At 31.3% G+C, this 13,641-nt stretch overlaps 1 protein-coding gene across 5 annotated transcripts in view; it reads right to left on the reverse strand.

Annotated features, from left to right (window-relative positions):
- Positions 1 to 6,631: 6,631 nt before the first annotated feature.
- LOC132745354 (homeobox protein six1-like) overlaps positions 6,632 to 13,641 on the reverse strand; it is a 50,961-nt gene continuing 43,951 nt past the window's right edge. For all 5 annotated transcript variants that reach the window (XM_060734257.1, XM_060734256.1, XM_060734258.1 and 2 more), the window contains exon 3: positions 6,632 to 8,413. In XM_060734257.1, coding sequence (XP_060590240.1) covers positions 8,098 to 8,413 — 316 coding nt within the window. In that variant the 3' untranslated portion in view covers positions 6,632 to 8,097. The remainder of the gene's footprint in view (positions 8,414 to 13,641) is intronic.

Raw genomic sequence — 13,641 nt, forward strand, 5'->3', positions numbered from 1 at the left:
GTCAGTAAGATAGTTTGTTTTAAAAAAACCCCACTATTTTAGTGTTTTTATATTTATATGGCATGTGGTTAAAAATAGTATCTACATACTAAGGACGTTGTTGAAGAAATGTTTCTTATGTATATGATAATTTGGACATGATAATTTGTACATGATAATATGATAATAAGCACATGATAATATGTGCATAATGATATGGTAATTTATACATTGATAAAGATATATTTATTTCAACATTTATGTATGTATTTATATGGCATACATACATTGAAATAAAGGAAGCAGTGTGCATGTTAAAACTAAAGACATGCCAATAAACATTATATGTGGAGGATTACACTATAAAATGTTTGAAAATTAAACTTTTTATTGTGTTCCTTTAGTTTTAATATTGTATGGCATATGAGACAAATGTTTCATATCACAATGAAAAAATGATATCATGAACATGGTAATATGTACATGATTATATGATATCATGGACATGATAATATGTACATGATTATATGATATCATGAACATGATGATATGTACATGACTATATGATATCATGAACATGATAGTATGTACATGGTTCTATGATATCATGAACATGATAATATGTACACGATTATATGATATCATGAACATGATAATATGTACATGATTATATGATAATATGTACACGATTATATGATATCATGAACATGATAATATGTACATGATTATATGATATCATGAACATGATAGTATGTACATGATTCTATGATATCATGAACATGATGATATGTACATGATTATATGATATCATGAACATGATGATATGTACATGATTATATATGCACACGACAATTTAGATATATAATAACATCATATGGGTTGCAAGAAGCACATCTTAATTATACAACACCGCAACACTGTTTTTTTTAGTTGTATTGAACAAATAGATGCCCGCAAAATATACACTAATAAACAATGTACTTGCATCTTATGATTAACTAATAACATTCTTACGCACAAAACGCTTAAATGTAACTTCAGTAGTGACATGTTTATATAAAATATGATGACTGAAGTTCAACTATTTATCATTTAACGAACCTACATTAAATAATTCTCAAACAGCAAGCTTGCATGACGCATTGCTTCTCATACGTGCTTATTTTAATGCTTATTCAATCACATGCATATAAGTAATGTTAATTCATTTGAGGGCTTATATGTAATGGTAATTCAATCGCTGGCTTATATGGCATGATAATTAAATCGCGTGCTTATATGTCATGATTATTCAACCGCGTGCTTTAATGAAATGATCATTAAATCGAGTGCTTATATGTCATGATAATTCAATCGCGTGCTTATATGTCTTGTAATTTACTCACGTGCTTATATGACATGCTAATTCAATCGCCTGCTTATATGTCATGGTAATTCACTCACATGCGTATATGAAATGCTAATTCAATCGCATGCTTATATGTCAATGTGTGTATGCCATATAAATACATATATATATGTTGAAATAAATTTATCAATATCTATGTATATATTATCATGTTATTATGTTCATATTATCATGTCCAAATAATTATGTCCAAATAATCAAGTACATATCATCATGCACGTATAACCATGTACATATAATCACGTACATTATTACCATATTATCATGTACTAATGTACAAGTTATCATGTCTAGACCATTATGTATATATCACCATGTACTTATAATCATTTACATTTAATACACGTACCCTTATCTCAGAAATTATTGTCATGTTAATATATACATTTATTTAAAAAAAAATAAAAAAAGCAATTATCACATCCAAAATAAGTAAAATAAAGAGTGGAACATATGAAGGAAAAAACCCTCAGCTTGAGTATTTATTTGAAGAGCACACAATATCTCCATTTTACGACAACTGTTCTATATTTACGACGATATTCAGTGTTTCGTCACCATGGTAATGGGTATCATGTTTCAGAATTGTCTTAAAAACATTGTAACACATGATTAACTGCCTCTCTCTCCATCTTTATATAGATGTGACAAATTGAGGCCCGGCTTCCCTTCTCACCAAATACTAGGCCGATTGTGATCCGCAGAGTAACTCATTTTCAATTGGGCAATATAAACGCACATTTTATCAATTAATCAACTATTTTAAGTTTATTATTGTCTTTCAATTGTATATAGATAGCTATGAAACACCTAAGAAACTGACTTTTAATGACTATCGTGTATATATTATATCAAATTATTTATTTATTTATTTTGAACGCGAATGTGCTTATATTCTAGAACTTTTCCAGGACGTTGTTTTACTTTTTGAAATTAACAAATTTACTACATATAGTTAGCCAAATATTCTTACTATTAAATGGACCAGTCTGCTTCTTGTTGTTTGTTTAGTGACATCTTTTATGAGATCATTCCTATAATATTTAACTTTTTCGGTTATCGTTTTTGAAGTGACCACATACATTTATATCTTTTTCTAGATCCCCAATTAGGCAATTACACTTTTATTGATTGATATTATGCATCAAACCACAAACAATAAACAATACCAGATACAATGTTTTTTGCAGAAATTTTAGAGAAAATTGAACTGTTTTATTTCCTCGACCCGGCGTAAGAACCTCAGTACTAAAACAGGCCAAACTCGATTAATTTCAAGAAAATAATAGGTATCAAGTTTCACGTTACTGCTGTATTGAACTTAAATAACAATGGTCGACTTCAAACTGTCGTCTGGCAAAAACAATATGGCCGGCGTTATTGACACAGGACAAAGTTGTTTCATTTTTATAATTTACTAATTCATAATGATGTTCCTTTGTGTTAAAGCAGACGACATTCAACGAACGCTTTATAAAGTAAAAGTTTTGCAGACGTATTGACAATCGTGTCAAACATGAAACAGCAACATTTGTTTGAACGTTTGTAATTTTAGTTATAATGGGTCAATGGTTAATTTGTGACCTAGATTGCCTGCAGTAATGATCTTTCAGAATTTAACCGATGTTTTGTGTTTGTACCAGCATATGTTATCACGTCATCGTTTATTATTAGAATAGAATCTTTACCTATATAAATGTTATTTCTAAATGTTAATAATGATGAACTTTGTAAAAAAAAAGTTTAAAGATATTCTAATTTCTAGACGGCTCTAGAGGTAAAAATGTCGCATTATTTACCTTTCCATGATTGATCAATTAACATGCACGTGTTGTAATATCTTCTGTACTAGATTTTGGTCGGGCTGGACAGATTTGAGTGATTATTGTAGTTAATACCTCAGAATTAGCGCAATATTAGCGCATGCACCTTGTACAACTTTCCATGTCTGAAGTCATCACTCAACTTATCACATAAAATACATTTACAACCACTTATAATCTTGGCAATTTTACTTTCGGTTCGCCTAGCAAAAGACATTTCGTGACAATACCTATCAGGCTGTCGTCTGATCCGAGATCTGCAGCAAATTTCTCGATACAGAGGTGCTTGCCATCTTGTTCGCGCCAAACTTTATTGTGTTTGCTTAAAATGGAAAGACATTTCATTACTTCAATATTACAACAGTCATGCGAAATCGGATTTAGGCGCGTGAATATCGTGATTTAGTTTTTTACTTTGACACCGGTTTGCTTGATGATATCTATGCATTCCGCTTGTTTTAAGGATGTGTTTAATCGAACAACAGCTATGCCAACATTACAGGGAATTTTGTGTCCTGAAAAATTTCATTAATTGAGTTTAATACGATCATTTGATGAAATGTTTATAATAAATCTAGATAATCAATCAATATCTTTTTTAGTCTTTTTTTTAAGAAACAAATTAAACCGGCGTCTTTTTATCACACTATCTGAAGCATTCATGTTTATAATGAATCATAAAAACACACTTTTGATCTGTTTGGTTAAAAGGAAAGACCAGCTTCGAAGAGAAAATCGGTTGTGAGTAATGTTTACATTGTAGTCTCGTGATTCTGGCGATGTTAGGAGTATCGTGTGTTATCCCAGGAAATTTCACGTGTAGAACAAACATCAGAGGTAACACAATATCTCTGACAGCTGTTTCTAAGAAATATAATCTACACGTGTAGAAATTCACGTCTGTTTCACAGCTCTGATAGTAAAGTCGTCTGCTACAGAAGCGTTTCAGAGCGTCCTCGTTTCTAGCTTTCTGCATTTGTTATTATTGTACTTTTTTCTTCAAAGTTTAAACGTTTCGTATATAAAAAGTTTGATTAAAAGGCACCTTTGCAAATTAGATTAACTTTACTTGCAATATAATTCTGATTATACCTTTGTGAAAATGAAAATTACTTTTTGTAGCTGTTGAAATTCGTAAACATGTACACCCAAATTAAGGCAAGGTTACTTCGTGCAAAAATTACATAAAAGTAAATCAAGCCTCCCGTATTATTAAGAAAAGCGTTATAAAACCTGATCATAGCTATATAAAACACAATACCAACGCTGCAGAGGCAAATCATTGTAACATTTTGACTTTTGAAATATGCCATTAAAGATGCGATCAAATTTGATATTTGAAAATACGTGTACTGATTATTGTTATACAATCTCTTTTTAAATACAATATAAACATAGTCTGAGTATCATATTAGTAATTTATACAGTATGAATACAAAATGTAATTTAAAAAACCTAGCTAGTTTCTCAAGGACCAAATTGACGTCACCAGCAATAGGCAATGCAGGTACCCGAACTTAGTTTGTGCATTATTTTATTTAAAATAGTCGCATTCAGTCAGAGTTTCGTAGATTTTACTAAATTTCTTCAATAGAAGTATTTAACCCAAAGATAAGCATAATATATCTTTAATACAGCGCAACATTTACTGATAGTCAACCAATGGTGCATTTAGTAGAGTCAGTTCTCTACCTTTTGATTGTATTAAAATTGCTATTACATAATTATAGTTGAAATTACTATTACATAATTATAATTGAGAACAATAGATTCTGGTGCATCCTTTAGAGTCCAAAATCTACATTGTATCTAAATTACGTTAAAATGTAGGCATAGTAGGATACCTATTACTGGCAAGTATGACATAGAATGGTCATTGTCACCAGGCCATATATTCTGACCTGGTTGCATTCTTATTATACACGTCGTTTGTTTTTTGAAAGATTTTTTTAACGCTAAAACTCAACTCTTTCCACATTGACGGCGACACGGTATGAAAAACTTTTTTTATCCCGATTTTTTTTTTCATTTTTTCTTTCTCAAATAATTTATCTGTTTCACATCAGTTTAAACAAAAACATCTTACAAGCGCTGTTGGAAGTGAACGATTCGTTATCAGATAACTGGGCCATGATTGAAGTCCATCACCCTTCAGCCAATTTCTTCCTTACTTATCATTTTACATCTATACATACTGGCTTCCATGAGGAAAAGTTTATCTACCACGTGTTCGCAGTTTTTTTACCATCATATTACTTTTTTTTCCTTAGCTCACAGAAAGAAAAGTGCTTCGGGATTTTGAACGGTTGTTGTGAAAGGTGAAGATTTTCATATGGAAGACAGATTTTTGAAAATAACTGATTCATTATACTATTTTTGACTTCTATGCCAAAATGGTATACTACGAAATCATTATCATTAAAAGAGTTAAAATTTCGCAGTCTGCGTTATTTTCTTGTTGTTATGTTGTAAAAGGCATTCAATAAATGAGAGAGAATCCTTTATCTTAGTATGATGGGGTCAAATTTAGTGTGTTATATTATAGTAAAATGCACAATGAAATAGGGTAATATAATACAAAGATATTTGATCAAACATGAATGGAACACACTGTCAAATCGATTATGTATGCCCAATTAACGTTTCCATAATTCTGTAATAATTTCAATGAATCATTCCTTTATAATGTTATACTACTAACCATTTAAAATGTGCGGTGCTTTTTTATGAAAATGTGCAGATATACATGTATGTCTAACAAAGGTCACGGCGTCAAGTAAAATTAGACCAATGCTTAAGTATTAGTTGATGATAACATTAACATACAATAGTAATAAGATTAAATTTGACCATATGTAAATGTAATTTCCCCAACTAAAGGACTGGTTAATCCATCACTTGTGGTAAAAACAATGCCAACATCATCTACCCCACGTGCTCAACACAAGTTTAAAGAGAAGGGGTATTATTCATAAGTGAGATGACATGGCAAAATGTAATAGTTGTAAAACACATTATCAAGTTCAGGATTGACGTATAGGAGGAACGCATTGCACGTTGTCGAATAATTTGAACCCGGCACACTCTGACTAAAACAATTCAATGTAATTACTTGGCCACAGTAGTACACAAATATTCTTTTAAGATTTTAAAAAGGTTTTTCGCACAATTTCATTTGTATTCTAACACGTCATGGCTATTTTAGTTAGAATATATCTTACAATTTATTTCGCATTACTTGATATAGAAAGCATTGTTTAATTAAATGACCATAAGATTCACTGTTATTTCTTATCCTAAGTGCACATCGTGATAAGTCAAGATTCATCATTTCGGACATGGCAATGTTCGGATGATGATTTTAAAGTTGGTTTGTTTTGTTGGAACACTGTGATGCTAAATATACAATCTGAAAACTGTAAACATAACAAATTTTATTCGTATTTAAAGATGTCATAATTTAGAATAATCTATGCATGAACTATTTCATCATTCTAAATCGGTCATCGTGCAACATAAGTTTTACAGTCATTCAAAATGACCGCTACATATAAAGCATTTGCATCCGGTTTGCTACTAATTAACTCACAAAGATAATTGTTAATGTGATTATGTATGCCAATGTTTTATTTACTATGACAAATATATGTAAAATTCTGGTGTAAATGAAATAATTTAATATAAATAAACTTGTCTAAAACAACTTGAACCATCGTATACATATTCTAATGAATTCATTGCAAATTCAATGAAATTATGATTTTTTAATAATGTAGAACAAATTAATAGCAAACTGGTACAACAAAATTATTGTGTATGACATTAAAGCTATGAATTCGCTACTCGTAAAACCCGAAAAGAAAAATCACACAGCCTAGAAGAAAAAGAAAACATTCTTACCAATAAATGTATTTTAACACGCAACAAAATTACCCAAAATATATTATCAATACTGATGTAGTGTGAATTAGTTTTGCCCTCTTCATGCGTAAAATCTCACAATACGTCTGTATACATGCTATAGTGTAAGTTTAATTAGGTAATTGATTTAATTCAAGTTTTTAATATTTTAATAAATTACATGTAATAATCTGATTCTACGTTTTGAATTTAAAATTTTTGAATACAAAAATAGATATAATGAGTGGGAGAATTGTTCGCCATAGCCTGCATGTGCTGAATAAGGAAATACTTATCTAATTTCACAGTTACACTCCCATTCATTTTTCTAGATCATATTTCTAAAACGAAACGTAGCAATAGCAGAAATTGTATTAAATTATCTTTAAATGTAATGAACATCTCACGGATATTCTATCTACGTTAGGCGTGTATTACCGTCTGTCCAAGTAAAATCCGTGAGTGACATTGTAAGGGAGTTACTTTTAATTTTTTCAGTGTTACATTCGATGGTACAAATGTAACCACAAGACACATTTCTCATGAAAAAAATCTGTTTCTCATGACACCCTTATTCTATAATGAGTTTTACAGTCATGTCTAATGGTTATGGCACAGATATATCTCTGGAATTCTTTGCAAATGTGAATAATAAGGACATAAAAGACGTAACAGGGGGAAAGCACTAATCTAGCGTCACGAGGTCAATAACGTTTCTTTCTATAAATAGATATGGTCATGGCAGCGCGCGAAATCTGATTGTCCTTAAACTCTGATGTCATTAAAAGCTAATGACGTCGTCTATAAACGATATGGCACTCGTCAAGTGTCTGAACCATGGAGACGGAATCCAAGTTAAACATACACTCAGTACAATCAAACCTTCTTCATCACATCATAATCTTTGGTATTATTTCATCTCGAGGTTTAACTCTCAATATTTATAGTCGGTAACTTTCGGTCACCATCGTAAATATATTAATAATCTCATAATGTCTGGTACTCCTGTAAAATTTGCCCCATATCGTGTCCATGATGCTGATGTGAGGAACCATTGTTCATAGAAACAACCGGATGTTGTGCATGGGAATTATGGGTATTATTGCTATTTTGCATATCAATGCCCGGCATGATCGTACCACCCGGAAGTGCTTTCTGAAGGTCAGTATACACAGATTGGGGCGACTGAAGGTCCGGTTCTTGCTTTATTTCACCATTCATACCGTCGTTACTATCTCCACTCTTCTCGCTGGACATTGGTGAGTTCAGACCCAAGCCATGGTGACCTTTGTCCAATCCTTCTCTGAAAACATAAAACCATAAGTAATTACAAATGCATGCATGATATAAGAACATGTATATTACTGTTTATTTATCATTATAATTTTACTTAACAGTGAAACTGTTTGAACATATCACGATGTTGGTTGGAATAAACTTGCAACATGCTGTAAGATGTTGAGATGATTTTATAAGTACCCCATTATAAATATATCAAAATCATTTTTATAATAATATTCCTGTAGAAACGTTGTTAAAATCCGATAGTTTACAGAATCAAAGAAACACTATAAAGTTAATTTATATTAAAGGACACGATATACTCATTCTAGAGGAGCCTCTTGTCATGTTTTTTCTGGTGTATTCCATTAAAATACAAGAAAAGCATTGATGCAAAGCATCAAAGGGCGTCCAAGCAAGAAATGCAGCAAGTGAAGATGAACTAGTACACATATGATGACAAGATATTCTTATAAACTACCAGAAATGTATACCACTTATGAATGAGCGGACGGAAGACATTGTTCATTATGAACTTTGATTGGCATGCTAGAGATTAGAATATTACTTGTTATTTCTTTATGATCGTGGTTATTAATAGCAACGGATATACATGTATGCAATCATTTATAATCCATATGTGTAACGCATGATCAACACGTACCACACATTTGTCCCTTATTGTGTACATGTTGTCGCTATTAGCGAAGACCCCCTTAAGGTATCTGTTCACACTTTAAGTAAGTAAAAATATGACACTGGTTATATTACCATGTTGATCATGTTGAGCATAATTGTTTATTATACAATAATTGTAATATCTATTAATTTTAATTTAAAAAAAATACAAATTTTATGAATATTGTTTTCTTTTATTCTTTTTTGTGTTTTATGTGCTATTTTAATACTGAGTTTTTACTACTCTTTTTTATTAAAATTGTAAAATAAATTTTAAGAATTCAATTGTCATATTGATCGACGATTATAAGTAAAAGCTTAACTGGAAAAAGTCAGTAAATTATGGTTTATCTTTCAATATATAATATTGTTTATTCTTAAACCATGTACATGTACATTGTATTTTTCTTTATCATTTTTTAAATTATCGATCAATTGAATAATTCATAAAATCTAATTTGTAACTTTGAATAATTCCTCGGCATCTTTACTAAACACGGATAACAAATTGAATAATTAAATAAAATGTTTCAAAGTTGATAATGTCATTTTAATACCATAAAAAATGTACCTTTTTCTCAATTATTGTACATATCACGGATTTATATTACATATAAATCCGTGTACATATTTATTGTTTTTATCTCATATAGATAAAATGAAACATGCTATTGTTGTTTTTTTCCAATTGTAACGATATCAAACATCTACTCCAAAATCGGGAGAGACCGGACAATAAACGTGTGGTACTATTCGCCGGTCACTAGTAAATCCTGGTCAAAATAGACCGGGAGAGACCGGCATTTACCGATAGGAGTGATAAAAAGATATATCTATAAATAGGTTTTTGGAATATTTAGGTCATCAACTGATCATTCTAGGATACATGTACAACAATAACATACCATGACATGATAACCGACTGTGTACTACAAAATGATAAATAAAAAACCCCGAAGAGCGCGATTTATTGACGGAAAAGGTTATTTCATTTGTAAATGTTTGCATTGCGAAAATTCATTGTAACATATCGCGACATTTCATTCTTATTTAATAATCAAGCACCCTCATACCGATCGGAATTTTCGGCTTTTATTATGACCGACTAAAAGGCTCGAGAAGTTGCTGTCGCCCTTTCACAAAATCTGATCTCATTCCATAAGAGCGCCGCGCTTCGGCGCGGACGCCAATCATATTATACATTTATTTTATATCTCACTGAGAGTTAACTGTGCAATTGATAGAGTTTTATATGTAGTATTAGAATAAAGTTACAGATAAATAAACAAGCTGCTCATTTGATGCACTGAAACATTTTAATGTATGACTATTATCAATATACAGCAATTAAATTCATAAAATATGTTTCATTAAAGCAATACGGTCAAAGAGAAAAGTTCCTTTATACATCATTGAAAGCCTTAGACTGCTAGAGGCTTTGTCACTAATAAACTGTCAGGGCAACGTCTTTACTGTTTAATTTTTCATCTGAAAAGAGTTATTGGGCAGTTCCAAAAATGGACGCTGGAGAAGTCCATTTAAGAAATTCATCAGATCAAACGTTTAGTCGGATACTGTTTTGTAATTGATGAGTCCAAATGAGTGACATCAAATATTGTTTGATGGTGGTACATCATATATTGATGAGGTTTAAATATTTATAAGGTTTTTAACAATCCTTTCGAGCAAGACGAGCTGTCTGAATATATATTATTTCATTGTAAATTATTGAGTTTATTGAAAGATTATCTCGCGGTAATCTTAAATATGCTGTTTTATTTGCTGTACTAAAATATATGAGGCATATAACGCCAGGTTAAACCGCTGCACGTAAATCTACATATAATAAGACGTTCAAATGTAAACTGTATACTGAACACATCCTATGTTTGCTCTCTATTTTGGGAGATTTTATGATTTATTTAAAGCAGACAAGACGAGGAAATCTAACACTATTGTGCATTGTAATGAATTTTCACAATCCTTTTGAGATTTTTGTGTTACAGTCCGCCCATTTTTGTGATAATCACTTTCATAATGCTGCAATATTGATGCACAACGAGTACATCTGATGATAGACTTTTTTTAAATAAGGTTTGGTATTTAGCGCTTTTTTATGTATAATGAGAAAACTAATAATTAAACGCTCTTATTATTATAGTAAAGACATGTACATAAGGGGTCATTGTTAATGGGCCATAAATATTTGTTTTAAAAAATCTTGTATACAGACAAGATCAGTTGAACGTTTTGAAGTCCTTTTCGGACATCAAACATTTCGTCACTTATATTATAATAAAATGAGTGGGGACAACGTTCAACTAGGTGAACACACCCGTGTTGTAACTAAATGATTACAGTTATAGATGTATGGTCACGACCGGAGCGATGATTCACTCGGGTTAACCCTTATACACAACAATCAATGTCTGCTCCTAAACAAAGCCAAATATTTTGATAATTACGCATATAATGCACCTGCAAAAATATTTTTTTACAATAGATATCTTATTTTCCAAAATTTTCAAGTTTTTGAACGACTTCCAGACATGAAGATAGCATAATCTGGTCAAATTGACAAAGTAATGCAAAGGTGAATTCACTTAAACTGAGTTACAAACAAATGTAGATTAGGTTTTCTAACTAGATCGAGTTTACAATGTATATAATGTATATTCTATGAGCAATTATAAGACGGATCAACGTATGTAAGTTTATCAATCGATTTTTTACAAGTATAGTCTTGACGTTGTAAAAATAGCATGGCTGATTATCAAAAGTTTAAAAATATACAAAACGTGTATATCAAAACAATTATATTAAAAGAATATTGTATTTGTCAAGTTTTCCTACACGACCGTTCCCATCTTAAGAAAGTTATAATCACTGAGTTATTGTGATTGAACAAAACAATGCCATGTATATATTAAAAGAATCAGTAAGTTCATAAATATTTCACATTCATAATGTTGTACATGAAGTGTTGACAAGTTTTCTTAAATGTCAAAGTAAAATAAAGATTTATGTTAAAAGGGTGGCCAGACAAAGGAAATCTAGGTCACAAAATCAAATTTTTTGTGTCTTAGTTTTTGTTATAAAATAAATATACAAATAGGGTAATGCAGTATTGAAATGCATTTCTTATGTATTGTAGAGATTAGTTTTCATATAATTTAAAGGCTAAAGCTATTACCCAAGGATTGATTATAAAACGGCAAGTAGCCAATTGTATAAAGCCCGACGGTTTGTATGTATTGTAGTCTTAATGGGGTTCCAGCTCACCCTTTCAGGTACTGAGAGTACGAATCCAGGATATTTCACCATTCATGTCCTTAAAGGTTATTATTTGCCAAAAAGTGACCCATTTATTTCTAATTCAGTACTTCACTGAATGATACTAAATATATACATAAGTGGATTTTGTTATGTTTACTATATTGCTGTTCGACAGGCCAATGCCAACCTTAATTTGCATACTAGATGAAAAAAATAAATAAGTGCTATTGTAAAAGTCTAATGAGCCTGTAGACCTAGTGACTGATTTTTTTGGGTCTCTTGATCAATTAAATCGAACATTGATAATTGACAGTCTCCACTGTGATTATACGATTTGAGCCGTGTCATGACAAAACCAACATATTGGGATTGCGACCAGCATGGATCCAGACCAGCCTGCGCATCCGCGCAGTTTGATCAGGATCCATGCTGTTCGCTATCAGTAAGCGAACAGCATGGATCCTGATCAGACTGCGCGGATGCGCAGGCTGGTCTGGATCCATGCTGGTCGCAAACCCATTATGTTGGTATTGTCATGGCGCGGCTCATTTATAGTCTGCTGCTGGTGACAACAAAATCTACCCATGCGACCAGTGCAGACCAATGTTAGCCGTCACAATTCTGTCACCTCGTCACAATTCTGTCACCTCGTCACAATTCTGTCGCCTAATTATGGTCTGCACTGGTCGCTTATCAGTCAGTAATTGTTTTAGAGAACAGAAACTTTATTTTCGGGCTTGTACAAAATACCCCTGAAAATGATGAATGGTTTTGTCCATATTGAAAGGTGGGCCAGTCCATTTAAGATATTCAGCGTGGTTAGTGTGAATGAAGAAACGTTGGTATCAAACAAACTAAAGTTGTTAGAGAAAACGTGACAAAATACATGGGAATAATTTAAAATAGAATGGTTTAATGATGAATTATATGCGTCTAATTGCCTTAGCTTCATAAACAAAGAAAACTGTAATATTTCAAGAATTAAAATGGACTAAGCATTTAGAATTATTCTATTATTAATAACATATATAATGTATTTCATTATACGTTTTCAGAAAAAAAGACCAAATAAAAAAACAGCAACAAAGACCGCTGGTTTATTGTACATGTTCAAAAATATTAAACACAAAACATGATAATACATCCTATTTTAAGGTTTGTTGAAATCTAATTTTCCTAACCTATTTTATTGCTGAACGAACTATATTACAATAGCGTATCACGTATGGTCGCTGTTTGTTCATTTATTTCATCCGGACATTCTTTTTCAAATATTGAAATAACACGTTTACTTTA

The sequence above is a fragment of the Ruditapes philippinarum genome, unplaced genomic scaffold, assembly GCF_026571515.1.
Source record: "Ruditapes philippinarum isolate M1 unplaced genomic scaffold, ASM2657151v2 ctg996_1_1_1_1, whole genome shotgun sequence".
Lineage (NCBI taxonomy): Eukaryota > Metazoa > Mollusca > Bivalvia > Venerida > Veneridae > Ruditapes > Ruditapes philippinarum.